The 20,702-nt window shown below is 40.5% G+C and overlaps 1 protein-coding gene across 2 annotated transcripts in view; it reads right to left on the bottom strand.

Moving 5' to 3' along the window:
• LOC118779232 (caspase recruitment domain-containing protein 11-like) overlaps nt 1-20,702 on the bottom strand; it is a 41,240-nt gene that overhangs the window by 4,736 nt on the left and 15,802 nt on the right. For both annotated transcript variants that reach the window (XM_036531222.1, XM_036531230.1), the window contains exons 2-18: nt 17,614-17,834; nt 15,370-15,507; nt 14,801-15,126; nt 14,382-14,561; nt 11,689-11,841; nt 9,917-10,042; nt 9,574-9,768; nt 9,283-9,450; nt 9,078-9,129; nt 8,858-8,979; nt 7,978-8,087; nt 7,658-7,704; nt 4,193-4,322; nt 2,086-2,287; nt 1,602-1,728; nt 889-1,129; nt 343-427 (exon numbers count right to left, since the gene is read on the bottom strand). In XM_036531222.1, the coding sequence (XP_036387115.1) occupies nt 343-427; nt 889-1,129; nt 1,602-1,728; nt 2,086-2,287; nt 4,193-4,322; nt 7,658-7,704; nt 7,978-8,087; nt 8,858-8,979; nt 9,078-9,129; nt 9,283-9,450; nt 9,574-9,768; nt 9,917-10,042; nt 11,689-11,841; nt 14,382-14,561; nt 14,801-15,126; nt 15,370-15,507; nt 17,614-17,815 (2,604 nt within the window). In that variant the 5' untranslated portion in view covers nt 17,816-17,834. The remainder of the gene's footprint in view (nt 1-342; nt 428-888; nt 1,130-1,601; nt 1,729-2,085; nt 2,288-4,192; nt 4,323-7,657; nt 7,705-7,977; nt 8,088-8,857; nt 8,980-9,077; nt 9,130-9,282; nt 9,451-9,573; nt 9,769-9,916; nt 10,043-11,688; nt 11,842-14,381; nt 14,562-14,800; nt 15,127-15,369; nt 15,508-17,613; nt 17,835-20,702) is intronic.

Here is a 20,702-nt window from a genome sequence, read left to right as displayed (position 1 = left end):
GGATGAGTCTTCCATTAACGTTATAATTCAGACATAATATCTGAACCTCCTGCCGTTCTGCAAAACATTTTCCACTTCAGTTTAAATAATGATTCATGATCCCCTGTAGATAATGCTGCTGGCTGCCAAGCTGTATCTGTCAAGCTTCATGTAAGAAATAAAGAACTACTTTTTACATACTTTCACTATGGTCAACAAACAATGTGGAGTGACCCAGTGCTTCAAACTACTGGCATGGGAGGACTAAATAATTTCTTTTAAATGGCACAATCAAGAAATGGATTCTTCCAGATCTAAGTGTCTGAAAAGCATGACACAGAGAAACATTAGCAGAGGGCTCACCCTGAGCCCACGCAGGCTGTCCGTCTCGTCCCGGCTCCCTCTGCACACCAGCCTCTGAATCTTCACAAGGAGGAGCTGCTGGGCCCTGCGGGGAGTCAGGACGAAGGGAGAGGCGGTTCAGAATATGTTCCATCGTGTGCGTGGGAATACAGCCCCGGCAAACCATGAGGCCACCCTTTAGGGAACAGCCACTTTTCTGTCAGCGCTGTTTGGCCAGACTACAAGTTACAGGGCAAGGAGTGAGCTGAATGCAAGCAGTCAAGTGTCTGTGTAATGTGACCGTGTCATCTTTACTTGATATAACCAGGCAGAGCTCAGAGCGCCGCAGTTAGGCTGATGTCAGCTGATGATTCATCCTTTCCCGCTTTTACGCTACAGACTTTCGCACTTCCACTGCTGAGAACTGCCGTGGAACTATCATGCTGATATCATTAACATACAGACAATTGGACATTGGACTCTTGGCGCCTACACCAAGCAACAGGGAGTGTGGCGTCCCAGCCTTTGGGTGTCACAGGCCTTGCGTGGGATGAGGAGAGCAGGTACCTGGAGTAGCTGGGGATGGAGCCCTTCTCCAGGTCCTTGTCGGTGAAGGTGTCGACCCGCGCGCACAGCCACTCGTTCTTCTCCTGGTGCATGGTGTCCAGCACGTGGACGATGTCGTCGCAGCGCGCGCACATGGAGCAGCTGTCCCACTGGCCCGACAGGCTCAGGTTGAGGCGGACGTAGAAGGAATCCCCGGACACCAGCGTGCCCTCCTCTATCTCCCTCTGAAGCTTCCTGTAACCTGGCAGCGAGACATGCACTGTCAGGGGCAACCGGGTTCATCGGCACTCTTTGCTTTTGGCACAGATTTTGCTGCTGAGCTCCATTTTGACTCACGGAAAAACATTCTGGATTTACACAGATACGTGTCCCTTTGTGGGAGCGCTCCGTAACACACTGCACTGCCTGTTTGGATGAAACTGTACAACATGAGGTCTTTGATCAAACATGTCCGTGCTAAAGCCCAGTGTGGTGAGCACACGGTTGATTGGTGAGATCTGCAGATAAGCGAAGCACACTAAGCTGACCAAGAAAGCCAGCCCGAGGGCAGACAGCAAAAACCAAAGATGTCATTGAACTTCCAGATGTTCTCCAGCAGCTTTTGCCACGGTGGACGTCTTTTGAACTCAGCAAGGCTGCCTCAGACCTCTGGGCGCCAAAAGGCTTGGGAAATAGCAGGCTGCTGACAGTAGTAAAGAGCTTGCTGGGCCTACCATCGAAGTTGGCTCTGAAATGCAGCTTGATCATTCCACTGCACCTCTGCAGGGTCCAGTGGGCCTCCTCTTTAGTGCAGGTATCGAGAGGGACACTCTGATTTTCTCCATGAACACAGCCCTCCAGCTGAAAGGACAAAGATTAAGACGGCAGAGGCATTGGCCAGTAAGAATATATATTATCTGAAATCTATGTAAATCACCCTGAATTAGCTAATATTTATTTGGATAGCTATTGTACTTTTACTTCATCATACTGTAATGAAGTAAAAAAGCAGGACTATAAAATTCTCACTACAAAAAAGCAAGCTTTTGGAAACAAAAAATACATTAAAACACATAATACAGATACAGAACTACACTGGAGTTTACAAACACAGCTTTGTCAAATGCAGAGATACAAAGCAAAAAGGCAAAATATAAGACTGTAGATGTCAAATTCAGTCACTCTCAATCCACATGAGGTGCTGTCTCCTTCGCTCACCAGTAGGAGGTGGTGTCCCTCTCGCAGACCGACCCTCTCGGCATTGGATCCTGGCTGGACGGAGGAAATGAAGATGCCGCTGGCATTTCCTCCCACCAGCGTAACTTCAGACAGGAAGGAGTCCCCAGGGAGGGACAGGTCCTGCACGGGACGGAGGGTGCTGCTGACTCGAGTGAAGGAGGTGAGAGAGGGCCGGAAGGGTCTGAAGGACACACACACGCACACACATACACACATACCCACATATGTGAGAACATCTCAACTCACAGAGAACTGTTCTGATGTAAAATATGGAAACAAAGGGTTTCAATGCTGACAAGAATGTAATTACCAAGACCAGATAGGAAAACGGTTGCACTACTGGAAATGGACACCAAACCAGAAATGCTTCTTAGCTGAGACAAATAAATGCACATGTTTTAAAGTATTTGAACAATTCTGCTTTATTATTACAATCCCTTGTATCCAGATGCACAGCTCCCCAATTTATGTATTCTCACAGGGACAAATTACCTAACATTCCTGTGGAAGACTGGGTCTGGATATTGAAAATATGGCAATATTCTATTCAAAGTCTGCCAATAAAAAACACTCTGTGATTGACTGATGAATGAAGAAGCAACACGAGTCAAGACTGAGTCAAACAAAGAAGGTGTGAGTCATTCATTCCCTTAGCTCTCATCACCAAAGGGAAAATGGGAGCTTTCTTTCGAAATTGAATGACTCACTTGAACTTTAAAATACTGGCTTCATTTTCATTTTGATATAATTAGTTCTGAAACAGATGACAACTGTCCCTCAAGGGCCCTTGGCTTGATTTGTAAACAACTCACAACAGGAGTCCACTACTAACATTTATTATTTCAGATAAGCAGGACAACAGAAAAGAGTGCTTCAGCCAAATTCTTCAAAACAAGATCTGACAGAATTGTTGATGAATATTAAAAAAAAATCAGCCAGTGTTCCAATGTTTGCTTTCATGTTCAAATCAGTGGTTATTTATAGAGAGTTATTTATTCTGCATTTCTACTGTGATCTCCATTCTAAATAATTAATTAGATACAATGTGACATTTGGAAAAAAACACAAATGCTAAATTGATGTGTAGATGCCTTGGGAAAAGCCTTTCAAGTTAACAGTCTTCATTATTGCTGTTTAGACAAATGACAATTGTACAGACCACTAAGTATTTCTGTTTTATAATCTATTGCAGCTCATTCAATAGCATGTCTACACAATGTAATACTGACTCATGCAGATACTTCTGGATTAGATCAGATGAAAAGAATATGTAAATAATGAATATAAGTCCATTTCTTTTTTATAGAGACTTATAAGGACTGGATTAGTGTCTGTGGCTCTGTCTATTTCCATTTAGGAAATCTGAACATGACTTATTAAAGCACAAAAACCTCCGCGCTCTGTGCATCTGAAATGTACAGATACCATCTTTTACTTCTAAGAATGAGTGTCATTAATCATACAGGCGATTCAAACGTACATAGACTGCACTTTCGATATAAATATGGAACTCAGAGGCAAAGCAGTGTGATAGTCTATACACAATAGACAGACACCTCTGTGGAGATTTGTAAATCCTGTTTGTGATTAGACATGAAGCCCTACGCTTCCCGGCCTCGTCAATATGTGCTGAAATGAGCTGCCAGTGACATTCTAAAAGATGTGGTCATGTTTGAGGCAAACATATCTTGTTTTCACTGTGACTCACTTTCTTCTCTCTTCAGTGTAAATGAACCTACACTTCAGAGATTAGAACATAAGACCCCCAAAGCTACAGATTTAGATGTTTGTGTCACATGTTTTATGGAGGCTGTGGATGAGCAAGCTTTAATCTGCATTAGCGAAATAGTTCAGTTCCTACACAAACCATTTCATCCCTTAAGCAAGACAGAATCTGAGAGGCCTGTGTTAACGCTTGTTTGTTCTGACGTGACTAACTGTTGACACAGGCAGATGATAAAAAAGAAAATAAAATAATAAAAAGCCAGATGACCAACTTTGCAGTTCTCTCAGTTATACTCTATTAACAAATGTCTCAAGTATGCATGAACGACAGTCTAAATATGTGTCAGCAGTCTGACTGTACCTTTCCAAGGAGAACTTTCGGAAGATGTTGTTGACTTGTTCCAGGTCCAGCTCCAAGCCCTCTGACTGATGGGAGGATGAGGAGGAGTGAATGGACGGAGGTCCATGGGAGAACCTGTCAGCATCTTCATCTGAAAGAAAGGATTATGGAGGCATGCTCACTCACCGGACTGACAGCACACACTCCCCACTGCCTGCATGTCTCAGTGCTTCAGCATCACTGCTTTCCCCAGAGGGAAAGACATCTCATTCAAGTGTTGAATTAATTTCTTGCATGAAATCATGATCTGCATTGACAGGTAAGTCTACCAACATGGATATATACATATAAATATAGATGCATTTGGCAAACACTCTTATCTAGAGAAACTTACAAGAAGTACATCCAATAGGGTTAGGCAATTAGCTGCACAGATGCTGAATCGATATTGCCACCCTTGAAATATAGTACCAATGTGGGAATCATTACTACAATGGGAGTAAGTGCTGTCAGAGGGCACACGGCCTTAAACTTTTATTGACGATATCCAGCCACCAGGTTTGTATCACCATGGCACGTCTGCCACGGAGCTTATCCCGCTGTAAAAACCTGAGGTGACAACAGGCTTTATTTTATATTATCTTATATCTTATATAAATCACGACCCGTTTTACAACTACTACCTTTTATTACAATGTTAGGGGGGGGCCTAGGATTCTAGTCTGAATATGAGAGATTTCAGTGTGCACCAGAAAATGGACAGCGATCCTGCTGTTCCGGCAGTTATGGTGAACTCATTTCAACACTTGGGGGTCAAGGGCAGATAATAGATGTGAATGAGATGAGTGACCCTTCCAGGAAGGGACTACTGAGTGGAGCGGTCTGTCAGGTGAGTGAGACGTGATTATAGACTATAAGTGAGACTGGTACCGCTGGCTAGGCTAGGACTAGAGTTTTTTTTTGAGCCACAACAGGTAGTCAGTGTGAAGGGATGAAGAGAGGTGTGACGTGACAGTATTTTGGTTGCTTGTAGATCAGTTGAGCAGTTGCCAGGAGTGTCTGTCTGACTGTCAGAAGAGAAGTGCAGTCCCATCCAGACAGCACTAAGAGTTGTACTGTTTCTCATCATCTCCACAAAGGTCTGTGCATTGTAAACTGATTACTCTAAAAGCTGCACAGATGTTCCAGTTTTGTTATGGAGGTCATGAAGAACACGGTCACTCTGTAAAGGTCACTGTGAAATACAGAGATGTCTGTGATAGCTTTAAAAGTTCAGACTACTAACATAAAACATGAACAGAAATAAAAGAAATATCCTGATTCATTTCAAAAGAGTAGCAAATATTTTTAAGGCTTGCTACTCTTGCTGGAAAGGATATTGCTGTGCCATACTGGCTCATGCTGGACAGCTGAACCAACGCTCTGGTTGAGTAAAAAATGAGCAGCTGTTGGTTGTGAAGAGTAACAGTTGAAAAGCATGAACAAACTTATGCTACTGCAATAAGAGGAATCCTATCTGAACATTCCTGAGAATATTTCATGAAAACAAAAGAATAATGCTTTGTATAATGTCCCTGTAGATTTCAAAGGCAAAGGAAGCTGCAACAAACATATTGATGGTGCCATGCATACACCAGGTGTACACTGGGCAAAGTCTATCAAACATGAAACCAACAGCTCGTTGTCCCAGAAAGCCCTTGGTGGAACAGTAATAAATATATATATATATATATATATATATAATATATATAATCAGTTGCTCTGATTTTTATGAAAGATGCAAAGTGTTTGATTTTGCCAGGCCAACCTTCTCACACTTACATGAGAATATATGTTTCAGCCTGTTTGTGTGTTTTTAGAGAATCTATCCATAAGAACTCTGTTTAATAATACCTTAATTTCACTACATGCTGTTTCAGAACTTGAGAAAACTGTAACTAATGACAATTGTTCAGTACAACTATAAGTTTTCTTCAGATGCAACATTTAAAATGACAGTTATTTTCAGCCTGTATTTCCAACGTTCATTAGATTCAACTTCAGAGGAATGACACAAAGCGAGGCCTAAAGGAAAACGTTTGAAAATAGAGAAGAAAGGAGAGGATAACCTAAACCAACTTACTTGGTAAAACTGTACTAAACTGAACAAATTTAATGAAAGACCTTTAATGAACAACATATTTTCATTTGGATCTGGCAAAAGATGGAAAGAACACATCAGGTCTATTCAATATTCGTATTAGTTATAAGAGCAATATGATCATTTTTTACACAAAAGGACATTAGCCATTGTCATGTTATCAGTAATAATACAGCACATACCCATGTATTAACAACACTGTGACTTTGGTTTGTGTTTTTATACCCTGCAGTGTGTTCATTTATTGATAATGGAACATTATGTAACTGATCTTCCTGTTGTTGATCTAAGCGTCTCACTAGGAGGTTATAAAGGCATTACTAGGAGGATGTAAAAGACACAGGGCTGTATGCATAAACCCAACAGCATTAGGGGTACATTGAAACAATTCCAGTGTTTCACTGAAGAGGTAAGAATAGATGATGGAACCAGTGCTAATGTCCATAGTCCATCCAAAGAAACTGACTGTAAATCACAGCTGATAATAAATGAGGGAACACCAGCAACACTGGCCAGCTAATAAGGCTGTGACAGTATACAGTAAAGAAATGTTCTGTACTGGTAGTAGCATACATATAATTGCATACTAACAAATAATAAATTAGCATTAAAAACTATCAAACGTATACAAGATGGACAGATATCATAGGGATAAAAAATATATGAATGCAGTTTGTCAATTCCAAGGTTATTAATGAACATTATGATACCATATCTCAATAACTGATTATCATTTTCCCCTTGAAAAATAACACTTTACAAAATATCAGCTAACTTTCGCTTCCCTCCAGGAAACTCTTTCTTTTTTCTTGTGCCTTTTTCACATTGAACGATACTTTCAGAGAAAAAAAATATTCTATAATACAATTTTAAAATGGTTACTTTAGTCCAAAAAGTGATAGAGATCTCAGCATAAGCAGAGGAAAATGAGGATTTTCTGGGTCAGTAGTGTCAGCTTGGGAAGCAAGAAATACAGGACTCTACCTCTCTGGTTAAATACAGCTCTGTGTGTCTGTAAGGACCCTGGGGAGCTGGCTTAATAATATGCCTGAAGGGAAATTTCAAACTGTATATTTCACCATACAACTCACTAATGGAATACCTATAAGCTGTCTTTTGCATTTTATCAATGAGATTTTTTTTTTGTTCCTGTCATTTTGGTAAATTTGACATTTATTATTGTTTAATTCATTTGTCCTGCAAGTGACTTTTCCTGAAAAAAATGAAAATTTTAAATGATATAAAAAATAAAACTACTAAAAACATTCTTCATGATGTCACCGTCAATACAGGCCCTTTCAATAGTTTACAACTGCAAACAAACATTAAACAGGCAGATACTTTACCACAAAGTTCCATGTTGTCACCACTGTCACAATCAAAGTCAGACAGGCTAGAAAAAAGGAACATAGTGTATGTGAGACATAGCACTTCATGGATTAATGGAAAAACTTATATTATAAAGTATATTACAAAGGCCTGAAATTTCACTATGAGGCTTGTGTCCAAAAGTTTTCTTTGCATGAGCCTCCACTCTTAAAAAGAAAATAAACATCAGTGCTACCAGAGCATAATATCTCCTATTTCCAGTTAAACAGTACTGAATTTCAGCCGTTGTTCATAAGGCAGTGTACTCCAGTAAACTGAGAGAGGTTGAGTGATATACCTTCTGGGTAGGATATCTTGCTCTCCTTCCTTGTTCCTCCTGACAATGGAGTCATTTCCTGGTGGCTCAGGGACTGTGGATATTATACTGTCATTGCGAAACCGCAGGAGCTTTCACACAGGAAACAGAAAAAGAGTGGTTGGCCACAGTCTTAGAAGGATGTCTAGGACAGACAAGTCTTCCCCAAAATGATTGCAGTACTCTGATAAGGCATTTATGTGAGAATGCACAGATGGTCATAGCTTACTTGGTATAATCCAAGACTGTACACATTATTTTATCTGTTTAGATGTTTCCCAGCAGATGAAAAACACATCTCAGAGATAATAGCATTGTAATAGTAGTAACGCTTGACCATTGTGGGTTAGAGGGCATGACAGCATCACTCAAATATTTTACATCTGTAGTATGGTGGAAAACCTGCAACCAACAACAGCTGTGGCTCCCAAAGAGTTGTTCTTATTTGGGGTGGTGTAGTGGTTAAGGAGCTGAGCCTATCACCCAAAGTTTGAAGGTTTAACTCCAGGCAGGGGCCCTGACGGTGCACCCTTCCATAAACAATCAGCTATATAAATTAATAATTTGGTGGCAGGTGAAATATGTAGGTTCCCTGCATAAAGGAGTCTGATAATGCAAATAAAATTAAGCACAAGCCACCATATGTTGTAGCTAATGAAACCATTCTCAAGTGATTTGCAGCCACACAAGAGAGCCAGGACATGTAAAAGGAACATTATATTAGGAATTAAAATGCCTTGCTACAATTTACTTTTTGCCTCAGTCACTGTGTTTAGCATAGACTTAGAAATGAATGAATTTTTTTTAATGGTTTTTCACTTGATTTTTTCAGTTTACACAGAATGACCACATGAAAACTTACATGCTTATTGAGTATCTCTGCTGTTCCAGTTGGAGTGACAGGAGTGTTGGTAGAGCTGGTGGCTACAGAGTTTGTATCTGTGCTGGGTGCATCCGACAGGTCTCCATTTGTGTTTAGTGCACCTATTGCAGACGGCAATGAAACACGGTGGACCTCACTCAAGGTCCATACTGTATCATACCATATTAATTTAGAAAATTCATTCAAAATTATAAATTACCTTGAAAATCCAGTGTTTTAGGAGCAGTGACAGGAGACTTCGCTCTTGAGAGCTGAAAGAAGAGATTTATGTGTAAAATGACTAGCAAGACATAAAATATGAGTGGATCCTTTTCTTTAAAAAAAAATCTAGTAATGCTGAGGGAGGAATGTCTAAACCATGCTTGAAAATACGGTTTCTCAATTGATGTGTTCAAAGAGCTCACCCCAACTCCCTTGAGGTTGGGCCTCCGTTTAAGCCGAGGTTCTGGGAGGAAGAACTTGTGATCATCGGGAGACTCATCGCCAGAGTCCTCAAACTGACAGTCTGGCTTAGGGTCGGACTGGATGAACGTTTGGGATATGATGGTGGCTGGAACGTCACGGGGCAAACTCTGCGCAGGGAACACAAAGTTCATCAAAATGGGAAACCAATTTCACAGCATACAGAAATAACTCCCAAGCACCTGGTTCCTGCTGAAGTGCATTAAAATGAGCTCGTGGCGCAACCCCTTCACCTGGTCCAGCCCGTTGTCCTTGGAGAGGCGCCTCAGTTTAGACTCTAGGTTGACGATCTTGGCCTCCTTTCGCACAATCTCGATGTGCAACTCGTCGCTCCGTTCTTCAAGCTCGCGAATCTGCTTGCGGTACTTGTCCTTGTCGACCAAGCATTGCGAGAACTGGTTCTGAGCCTCGTCCCGGGCACGGAAAGCCTGACGGGGACCACAGAGACAGCACAATTAGGCAGCTTTTACCCAACAGGCTTGACACATCTATTCATACCAGCATTCTTTACAATTGGAACTTATTTTTCAAAAAGGTTTGGTATCAAACTTCTTTTAAACTGCAACTATATTTCACCTGGTCCCTCTCTCGTTCCACCTCCTCAAGCTGGATTGTGATTGTGTTCATGCGGTTCTTGTACATTTCACAGTCTTTCACCAACGTGGAACACTTCAGTTCCAAATCTTCTTTTTCCTCCAGGTACTGCAGAGATATTACAAAATACTTGTTATTATGGTATTACAGGCTGAATTAGTACAGCCTTTTTTGGAATGTTCATCCTTTTATGAAAACTCCAGAAATCTTTTTTATATACAGTATTTGCGGCAAAATATTAATAGGAAATTAAAACACATTGTTTACTTTTCTCATCAATGCCTGTTTCTTCCCACTCTCTTCAAACCTCTGTAGTCTCAATCATAATATTTCTTTTACAGAACTTAATGTTTTGATTGAGTGGCTGTATAGCAGCTCAGTAGCAGCACTGTGACCATCAAGTGGGAAGGCCCAGAGATTCAGGCATGCTCCTAACACTGAGTGAATATTGCATGACTTATCAAGAGAGATGCAACTTTAATGGCCCTTCCAATGTTGATCTTTGGCAGGATCTGTATCTGCACCTATCGGAAATGAGGTCAATTGCAAAACTAATACAGTGCTTATTACAAGGTAATTTCTATTTACTGTAAATGTTATATAAATGTCAAAGGCATGTGTGAGCGTGATAAAACTGTTTGTATGCTTATTATAAGATTGTTTCTATTTACTCTAAATGTTGTTTAAATGTCAGGCAGAGGCATGCATGAGGGAGTGAATTAGAATGCCAGTGCATGAGACTTACATAAATTGAACCACAACTGTGCAGATGGTAGAAATCAGAACACTCAAGCAGAATATGCAAACATGCATATGTACAACCACTTATGTGATAAACATGTAATCAAGTCTATTAGACACAGCTCAGGTACACACTTGAAGTATGTTGATGCTGAATGCACCATTAGTAAACACATTCAATTTCACTAAGGTGCAATGGTAAGATTGCTCATGGTTGATAAATCTGAGGCTTTCATCAGGGAGGTATTGCCAAAGCTCAGAATAACATGAGGGGGCGTAATTACACAAACGGTTAAAAAATCTCTGGCACAAATCAGACAGTATTCTTTTTTCCACTTTCTCCAAATCCATTATCTAAACAAGACAGAAATGTCCTGTTTGGGTGCTCATTGTGGGTGGTTAAATCTCTGCAGTCATGATGTCCCCGGCATGTCCCATTCCATGTATATTGTGTAGCAACATTGTTCTTGACATCACAGACAAGCTGCTCGGAAACTTATTGTAACTGCTCTCAGAGTTATTTTTACCCATGGAAACAGATGGGGTTTATCTGACATATCACCTCCAGAAAATGTATGAAGGAAAGACATAGAATATGTTTTTTTTTCTTATGCAACCGACATTCATCTAACTGAAGTTATGCTGATGCATTATATGTTATACTCACTTATTATTGAAGGGTAAGATACCTTGTGTGGACATAGTGGAGAACAGAGGCATCAGACAGGCTTGTAAAAGTGTGGTCTTTGATCCGTGTAATGCACATTCAGTCTGTGCTGTTTCACCCTTTTGAGTATGGAACATGAACGCCTTTTACACTTTCACTCAAACGGTTTGGCGAGACGTCAGAGGAGGTGTGACAAAAGCCTAACGCTATTATTTTTTCTCACTTGCTGGCCATTTGGAGAATGCCCCCCTCACCTTTTGCCACATCCCACCTCTCCCCTGCAACTTCCTCTCCCCTCTCAGATTTTTAAAATATTTTTCACACAAAGTAGCCCCCCTGTCCTCACCTTGTCCCTCAGCTCCTCAGCCTGCCGCACTTCTTCATGCAGGTTGTACAGTTTGTTCACAAGCTCCTGGCGGTCCTCCAGAGCTTCTTGACGGTCGTGCTCCAGGATGTCCAAGATGGCCTTCTCAGAGTCCGGCAGCACCTGCTTTCCTGGCTACAGGGCCGTAAGAGAGATGGAGGTGGTATTCAGTGTCAGGTTCAGGACAAAGACATGTGAGACAAGGGCATGATGGCTGACATGATAAAAGTAAAGAATTAAATACACCCCCACATGGTGACACACAGCAGTCGTTTTCACTTTGATGTTATCTCTCAAGTGATAAAGAATACTGTGGGATGGATATGTTGGTCAGTGCTTTCTTAACACAGCAGTAAATCTTCCTTTTGAAATGACTTAGATGTGATGTGACTGTAAGATGCTTCTTTTGTGGTAAATGGCAGGTTTTAAGGTCAGCTCTGAGCAAAAGTGAGCTCACAATCCCATATTGATAAAGTATTTCCCTGCAGCTGTTGAGATATCCTGCAGCTAAGCACATATATTCCACAATATCCTCTTGATTCTACATACCTTCAAAGCACTACTAATCACTTGTCAGTTTTCTTGCAACAACAGAGAGGAAAGAAGAATTAAAGTTCCTTCAAATGAATTGGTTCCTTAGCCATAAAAAGTTAAGACAAACAGAGGGGCAAAAATTTGTCACATAGTCTGCATGTTTGAACATTTCATGTTCAACTATCACTAACATCTTGGTGCTCCAGTCAGAAACTTGGATACACAGCAATGTACTATCAGTGGTGGCGTAGTGGTAAGGTGCAGGGCTCGTAATTGAAAGGTCAGTGGTTTGATTCTCAGCTGGGGCACTGCTGTTGTACCCTTGGGCAAGGTGCTTACCCTACAATTGCCTCAGTAAATATCCATCTGTATAAATGCATAAAACTGTAAGTTGCCCTGGATAAAAGCATCTGCTAAATGACAATAATGTAATGTAATATGATGTTATCCAGACTCTAACACACTAAATTAGTTTGTTAGCTAACTGTAGAGGAAGTGAAGTAATGATACAAATGCCATGTAAACAGCAGCTCCTTATCTAATTAGACATTTTCACAGGCAAACATATACATTTACATTTATTCATTTGGCAGACGCTTTTATCCAAAGCGACTTACATAGGTTACAGTTCTTTACAATGTTATCCATTTATACTGGATATTTACTGAGGCAATTGTGGGTTAAGTACCTTGCCCAAGGGTACAGCAGCAGTGTCCCAGCGGGGATCGAACCGGCAACCTTTCGGTTACAAGTCCTGCTCCTTAACCACTATGCTACACTGCCGCCATATATATATATATGCAAGTAATCCTGACGCTGATGCTGCACATTCAGGTTGTTTTTTAGCTAACTAAGGAGGATATGCAGTAAAAAAGATACCACCATGTTTGCATGTTAGCTGGCTGTTTGACAACAATCTTCACATACTACAAGTTGCAGTAGCTAGTTAAAATGTAAATATGGTCAGAACAGAATGTAAAATACAGATAGCTACTGAGCTAAGTCAAACTACTAGTTTTCAAGCTACAACCACTATCTATTCTATGTAGCCCGATACATCCATGAATGACAATGACAGGTTATGACTGGCATCACTGGCATCACTGATATGGCATTAGCTAGTCATATCTATGGTTTTTAGCTATTTGTTAGTACTGTTGTGCGGTATTCCAAACAATTGGCTCAATTGGCTAGAAAAGTAATGTGGTCAGTGACTTTTCACAATCAATGATTCCTTGGTTGCGTAGCAATGATGGCCTTGGCAGCTTTCAACACTCCTCTAATTTGACAAATGGAGATAAACTGTCCTTAAAGCTCTATATAGAAACATGAATTCTGCCAAAACCATGCCATGCACACTAAGTTGGATATGCTATTACTATTACTTGGTCAGTTATGGTGTTTGTAGCCTCATAACTGTAGGAGTAGTTTTTTTCAGGAAAGCATAAAAATAACCACAACCATAAGTAATCCTGATAGATAAAAACAGTCTTGACATGTTTTGCATACAGAATAATAATGTCGCTGCAGTTTACAAATTGTCAGAGAAGTTTAAAATACAGATACAAATATATCATATATTATAGACATTATCTATCTATTATCAGTGCCATAATGTGGAGAATTAATACAATTAATAGTACAATTAATAAGCATACAGTATTTTATCAAACACAAAGCTCATGGGACTCACACTCATGGGAACGCAACTCCATAACACTGTTAACATTGTTTTGTTCGATTTAATCAGAAAGAAAATTAACAACATTATCACTTAGTAACAAAAATGGCATTGCTTCAACTGTTAAAACACAAATGTGTCCAACAATGTGTACAACATTATGTGGAAGGTCATTTGTGAGCTTGAAATCGGTTTAGTTAAACATTAACAGTACTCCCCTTGCACATATGGCTGATAGAATAAACACAGTCTTCGCATAACAACAGTTCTGGATTCTGCAGATTAGTGTATGCATAATATATGGACGTCTGTGTCTGTTGGAAATTAGCCTAGCAATTTCAGCCAAGTGTATATTCCCTCCAGTGAGTAATATATTTGAATAGCAACAATGTGCTTTTTCAGAGCAAATGATGCTTTCAAAGACAGGCCCTGTGATCTTGGAACAAATGGATTAAGGCACCTGTATGATGGACTGGAGCTCCTGCACTTTCATCTTCAGCACCTCATTCTCCCGCTCCAGCTCAAAGATCTGCTCTTTGCGGGGACGGTTTTCAATGTCATTCTTCAGCTTCAGTGACTGCTTCCTCTCCATTTTACACTCTTCCTCAACCTTGTTGAGTTTGTGCTTCAACTGGTCTATCTGAAACACAGCATGTTCAGCAACCAGCATGAACAGCAGGTACAATCCATGGTTTTATACTCACTAGCAGCATTTATCAAAATTATGCATTAGCAGTGCACGATGTGTATTGCATTTTGAGGTGTTACACAGGGGAGTTCTTTGAATCGTAAGCAGCTATGAAAAAACAGTGACATTTTTTGAACTCTCATTCAGTGAGTCAATGGAATGGATGGCTCAATGCTTCGATGCACCCTGACCTCCAGTTGCAGGTCTCGACTCCGCATGATGGCCATGTTCTTCTCCTCACTCAGCTGGGCATACCGCATGGCCAGGTTGTAGTTCTCGTCCTTCACCTTGATGAGCTCATCATTGTAGTTGTTGCGCTCCTCCTTCATCTTGTTGTAGCGCTCCTGGAAGGTAAGCAGCTCTTGGTTGGCCAGGCGAAGCTTCTTGTGCTCATCTTCAAGCGTGCGGTTTTTGCCCATGATGGCCACGCGTTGCACGTCCTTGTCCTTGGCCTGCTGCTGCAGCTTGATGACCTCATTCATCAGGAACTGAGTCAGGCCCTCATGGCCCTCCTCCACTGCAGAAACACAACACTCTCTTATGCACTCTGGGAGATGCCTGGCATCAGAGGATTCGATCATTGCAAGCATTAAAGTTGTAAATAGACCCTGTCAAACCACGGTTGTGTCGTTGACGGTAAAATGACACTTAAAAATGTGGATCTGAAACAGGTTGTAGACCACTGCTCAGTGATTTCTGCAATGGAAGAAATCATTGTAAGTAAGGTTCCTCTTTTTGTCTTGAGTGGTTGCTAGCTTACCAACAATAGTGGAGAACCTTCGCGTAGGTTCCTTCCCTGTCATGAGTTTGTAGAGTTCAGGGTAATAAAACTCCAGGCTCTCCAGAAACACCACATAACCCCGCTGACCTTTAGTGTGCAGGATGTCCAGCAGTCGACCTGAAATGACATTGAATTACTTCCAGTCTTTATATTGATCATTCAATAGTCTATGTTCTATTTGTCTACAGTAACCAGATTCACAAAAATGTGGAAGTAACTGTACATACAAAATGTTTTTTGCTTGTTTTTTTTCCTTTATTCTCAAATGCTTTGTCATGTACATAGGAGAAATCCTTCATGACATTTTCTGCCATTACCAGGTTCCTAAAATGTAAAAATGATATAAAGTTCTTCTTTTCTTTGAAATAAAGATCTAAAATCAAGGAAAAACTACCATTTTTGTGTGTTTGTTTCAAGAAGAGTGAATTTCACTTACTTTTGACTGGAGTTGAAATTACAGAGGAATATGATATAGTACTACAATTTAAATGCAAAGTAACATGCACTGAGAACACATTTACATGCTTATGGATGCATGACATTGCTTTATCTACACATGCAGAAAATATAGGTAACTGAAGTTTCCTGGAGACCATATGCTTCATCCTGCTAAAAATAATTTGGCAATCCTTCAGTACTGTAAATTCATGTACAAATAAACTCCAACTTATATATCTGTTACATTAATGTTAATCACTCTCAATTCATCAACATACTTATTGGAAACTTATTGGAAAATGTTAAATCAAAGATGTCATTGATTTAAGTACTGCAATTAAATAGTTGTTGTGAAATCAGCATTATTGTGCAGAGTGTTCATACCTGTTGCAAGCACAAGTATTATTTGCTGTGTTCAAAGACATTGTTAGTAATAAGAGTGTCTGGTGCCTCATTTGGTGCATAAGGGTGAAAGGTCAAGAAGTGTACAAACATTAAAGATGGTGTTGCGTCAATTTAAAAGGTAATTGCTAATTGTTTGTCACACACCATTTAGAGAGATTAGTGTTTAGTCAAACATTAGCCGTAACTGTAATCATTAGACATGCTAAGAGAAACGGTTAAATAAAACACATTTGAAAAGTTGATATTGGACCTAGATGCATACTGTACCTGGCATGTTTAGAAATGAATATGTCAGAAACTAAAACTAAGGTAGTATGATGACACTGAGCAGTTACATTTGCTGATCATCAGCAACTAGCAACTTAGCCAAACAGCAAGCAAAGTAATATCATTAAATTACATAGTTAAGTTTGTACTTTAAAAATAGGGTTAATACCGTGGTGGAAAATGAAATGGGTGTCATGTCATTGTCTGAAATTTCATATGCTGCTATTCTTTGGCCAGTCCTGTCTTGAAAATGACATTTTTAATCTCAATGAGACTTACCTGGTAAAATAAAGGATAAATAAATAAATAAATAAATATAAAACTAGCTTACTACTAATGTTGAAATAATTCATATTGCAATTAGCTAGGTGAATAGCAATGGCCCTTATTAAATATCACCTTCTTGACATGATACCGAGCCTATTGTGACAGGACATGGCTGAGATCCTTTGGTGTCTTGAGATGGCCTGGGAACATTTACATAGATTGGAGTACATGCAGCTAGAATTATTCAAGGGACCTTCTACAGAAAGTCTGACAAACCCTTTGTATTGCAGTGCCAAAAAGATGACAGCTGGCGACCAGCTTTCTCATAGATCATCAGTCTGGAAGCTTGACATATTGCTACAACATTAGCTAATTGCATTTGTTGATAGTCCAACCAAGTAAATATAGAGTGTTTGTAATCTTTTGAACCAAATTAGATGTCAGTTTCGGCTAATTCCTCTGAGGGAGGACACAGAGCGGCATTGCCACTGTCATTTTGCTTGCTGTTGGACACACGTGCACGCTTCGCACGGAGAAACAGACACCGAAGCTGAAATCACGAGCAGCACACAGAGCAGCAGCAGCTCAGACAGGGCTTTAAAAGCTTCTATTCATCATACACAACTGGAAAAACACAGCCAAGGATGGGGTGACTGAGTAACTGATTGATGGTGTGATTTGCATGAAATGTTTTCTCTGCCTGAATTTGCATTTTTACATTCCGTGGTGCATTTATTGTTTTTTTCTCTGTCACTGGTCAGCTTATATGTACACACACACACACACACACACACACACACACAAGAACACACGCCAATACAGCGTCCTCGCGAGGTGTGCCGCTACCTGCTCGGTTGACCTTGGACACCAGCATGTGCGAGTGCAGCACCTCATCCTCGTCCTGCTCGTCGATGACCTTGCACTGGCGCAGGTACGGGGTCAGCTTGTTGGGGTTGATGTAGCGGCTGAGGATGTTACGGTTGCTCTCCACGTTCTCCCACAGCACCTCATCGTCATCCTTCATCGTGTCCGAGCCCCCGCTCTCCATCTCGCGAGGCTGCTCCAGCCTGCCGGCAGAAGAGACGGCCTCATGCTCGGCTGCTGCAGAGTACCGAGTAACTTCCCATCCCACCACACACACACGTCTTTTTTCACACTCTAGCGAGGGTACGCTCGTGTTTGTCAGAGACAGAGACACATTGGGGCATCGTGGCCTCAAGAGAAGGGGGCAGCGAGGAATCTCCCAGCAGCACTGATGTATTACAAGATTGCTGCCACCGGATCTGCTCTGCGCGTGCATTGACTAAAGTTTACGGCCGGTGGGCGGCCAGAGCAGACACATGGCTGCATTTCAGAATCAAGTGAACAAGCAGGCTTGAAGGAATCACCAAGCAATGGACTTTTTATCTTTTTTTTTTTTTTTTGCTTTCAGATCTGCAGATGACATTGAAAACATGAGCAGGAAACACCCGAACAAGTGCACCACCACGTGATGCTGAAAGGTGAACCGCAGGCAAATGCGCACAGGCTTAGTACAACACAATCAAAGACTGTCGCAATAAAAGACATCAGATCCCAGGTACATGTACATCGAAAATTCTGCCCCTGCTGAAGCATTCCATTGCTGCAAGTCCTTGACTCTCAACACCAATGCTAATACAAATTCGGTTGACAATACTGTAGGTGCCCAGAATATCAGGCAAGGAAATCTGCCTGAATTGCCTCTCCCAATTGTATTTGCAGAATGGTAGCTGGCCATCAGCAAACACCCTTTGATAGAGACATGTATTGGATTACGGATTATATGAAAAGAAGACTTTGCTTTCTCTTCTTTCATGATCTAGCAATATAAGTTGAGTGCCAAGTGTGAAGGACAAACAATGTCTGACCCAGATTTCTGCATTTACCTAGCATTGTACCTTCTTTTGCACTGACCCAGAATAGATTCTATAAACAATGAAGAATTCCTAACCTGAACAAATAAGTAACACAGTGTGGACCTCTAGCAATTAATGTCGTCTAAAAAAATATCGACTACAATGCGTTTTTGCATAGGCCAATTTACTACAGATTTCTATGCCTCTTCAACAGACAAAGTCCAACAGACAAATTAAAATAATCTAACAAAAATGTCTTATGATTACAACAATTAGTATTTCATGGATATTAAAATTCCTACTTAAAATACAGAGACCACAACCTAACTTGGGCCCAGATTTGTCAACCACTAACACTTGGCCATTCTGTGGAAAAGCACGTACCATCTGTAAATTATACAAGCAGTCTCCTCTGAGAAAAATAATAATAATGATTTTATGTATTATTAAACTTAAATGGAGGCACCAACAGGTCTTGCATCACATATTTAGTTATCTTTCCAGGTGAACCATCCTTTCAACATGCTTTGATTTGACAGGCACCTCAAGTCCCTGTTGAGTCATTCCACGCTTCAGGTGTATATTATGTCATTGTCACTTTTCTATTTTTCCCCGTCCTTCAACTTCACTGCCCCTCTAGTGATTGATGTGATACATTGTGGCTTTGGTATTTTTTTCTTTTTTGTTTTGCAGAGTATGAGCAGGTACTGTGCAAAATAGAATTTCCTGAAAATTTAAAAAGGAGTTGAGAAAACAAGAGAATTTCCAGAAAAAAACCCACTTTAGAAACATAAGAAACCTAGGAGAAATACCAGGATGCCTATCACATAGATTTTTCCTCCTGCTTGTAGCACCTATAGGTACAGTATACAACGTACTGCGTGGTACACAGGAAAAGGTACACATGGTACACATAGTGTGGCAGAGAAGGAGCAATAACAAAAGAAATGCTTTGCATAGTTTTCACCTCAATGGCTGAAAGCAACATAATGCCACAGGAGGTGGTTCACCTCTGCCAGCACAATGTCTGCATTGTTTCATTTTTACTTAACACAGCTTTGCAAATTAAATTACATCTGATAAGACCTTGGGTCCCAACACAGACCTTTGCATGAGACTTTCATCTGCCACTGTGTTCTCCTCTGCTTTACTGTCATGAATCTGATAACAAACATGAGGCAGACTGTTCACGGGGAGGCATTTGCCCTTTCAGTGTTCCTGATGGCACAAAGGGGAAAGAATCTGAGTTTGTGCTTTGACTGCAGTCAGTCATATCCTGTTTGCAAACCTTCAACCCAATACAATGACACTGAGGTGATTTAGGATATGAAGCCAGTGGAGAGAGTAAATGTGTATGTACAGCCTCACGTTAGGCAGAACTTGGAGGGGGTGACAATACACCATACCAGGAAGTTCCTGGGGCCTGACTTTCCGCCAGCCCCCACATGCATCACCTTTTATGAATGCAAATAGATATATCTCCAAGCCCAATTTGATGGTCTCAGGCTATAAACAGGCCTTCTGATGGCATGTAATGCAAAAGCCCTAAAGGTATTATGTAAGAAAAGTAAGCAGCAACTGTAGGAACTTTAGGGCCAAGTGCACCTGTGGACCTGCTGTGTGGGCTTTAAAGTCCCAAAACAAAAGTCAGTGGCACGTAGTAAAAGACTACTGGCTCATGGGTATAAGGTAGTAAGCACAGCGTGATGACTTTAAGCTGTACAACATGCAGAAATCAAATGATCTGTCACCCTCTCTCTAATTCTCTAATTTTGGATAATATATGTATCTAAAATATGTAAAAATGTATCTTAAGAGGGAAGTCTTGTAGACATTATCAAGGCAAGAAATGTTTTGTTTTGTTTTGTTTTTTTCAAAATGCAAATATACAAAATGTCACAAGCATTATAGTAGATCATTTTTACTAAGTAAAACTTAATTCAAACATAAAAATAATATTTTATGTAACGTATTTTATATATTGTATGTTTCTTGCTAAATCAATGTAACTTACGCACTTTCTTAAGACATTGTAGAGCTCCCAAGGGCAATGGTTTA

This window comes from Megalops cyprinoides, chromosome 1 (assembly GCF_013368585.1).
Source record: "Megalops cyprinoides isolate fMegCyp1 chromosome 1, fMegCyp1.pri, whole genome shotgun sequence".
In the NCBI taxonomy this organism is placed as follows: Eukaryota; Metazoa; Chordata; class Actinopteri; order Elopiformes; family Megalopidae; genus Megalops; species Megalops cyprinoides.
Note: the sequence above shows the minus strand (reverse complement) of the source record. Positions and strands in the feature narration are given on the sequence as shown.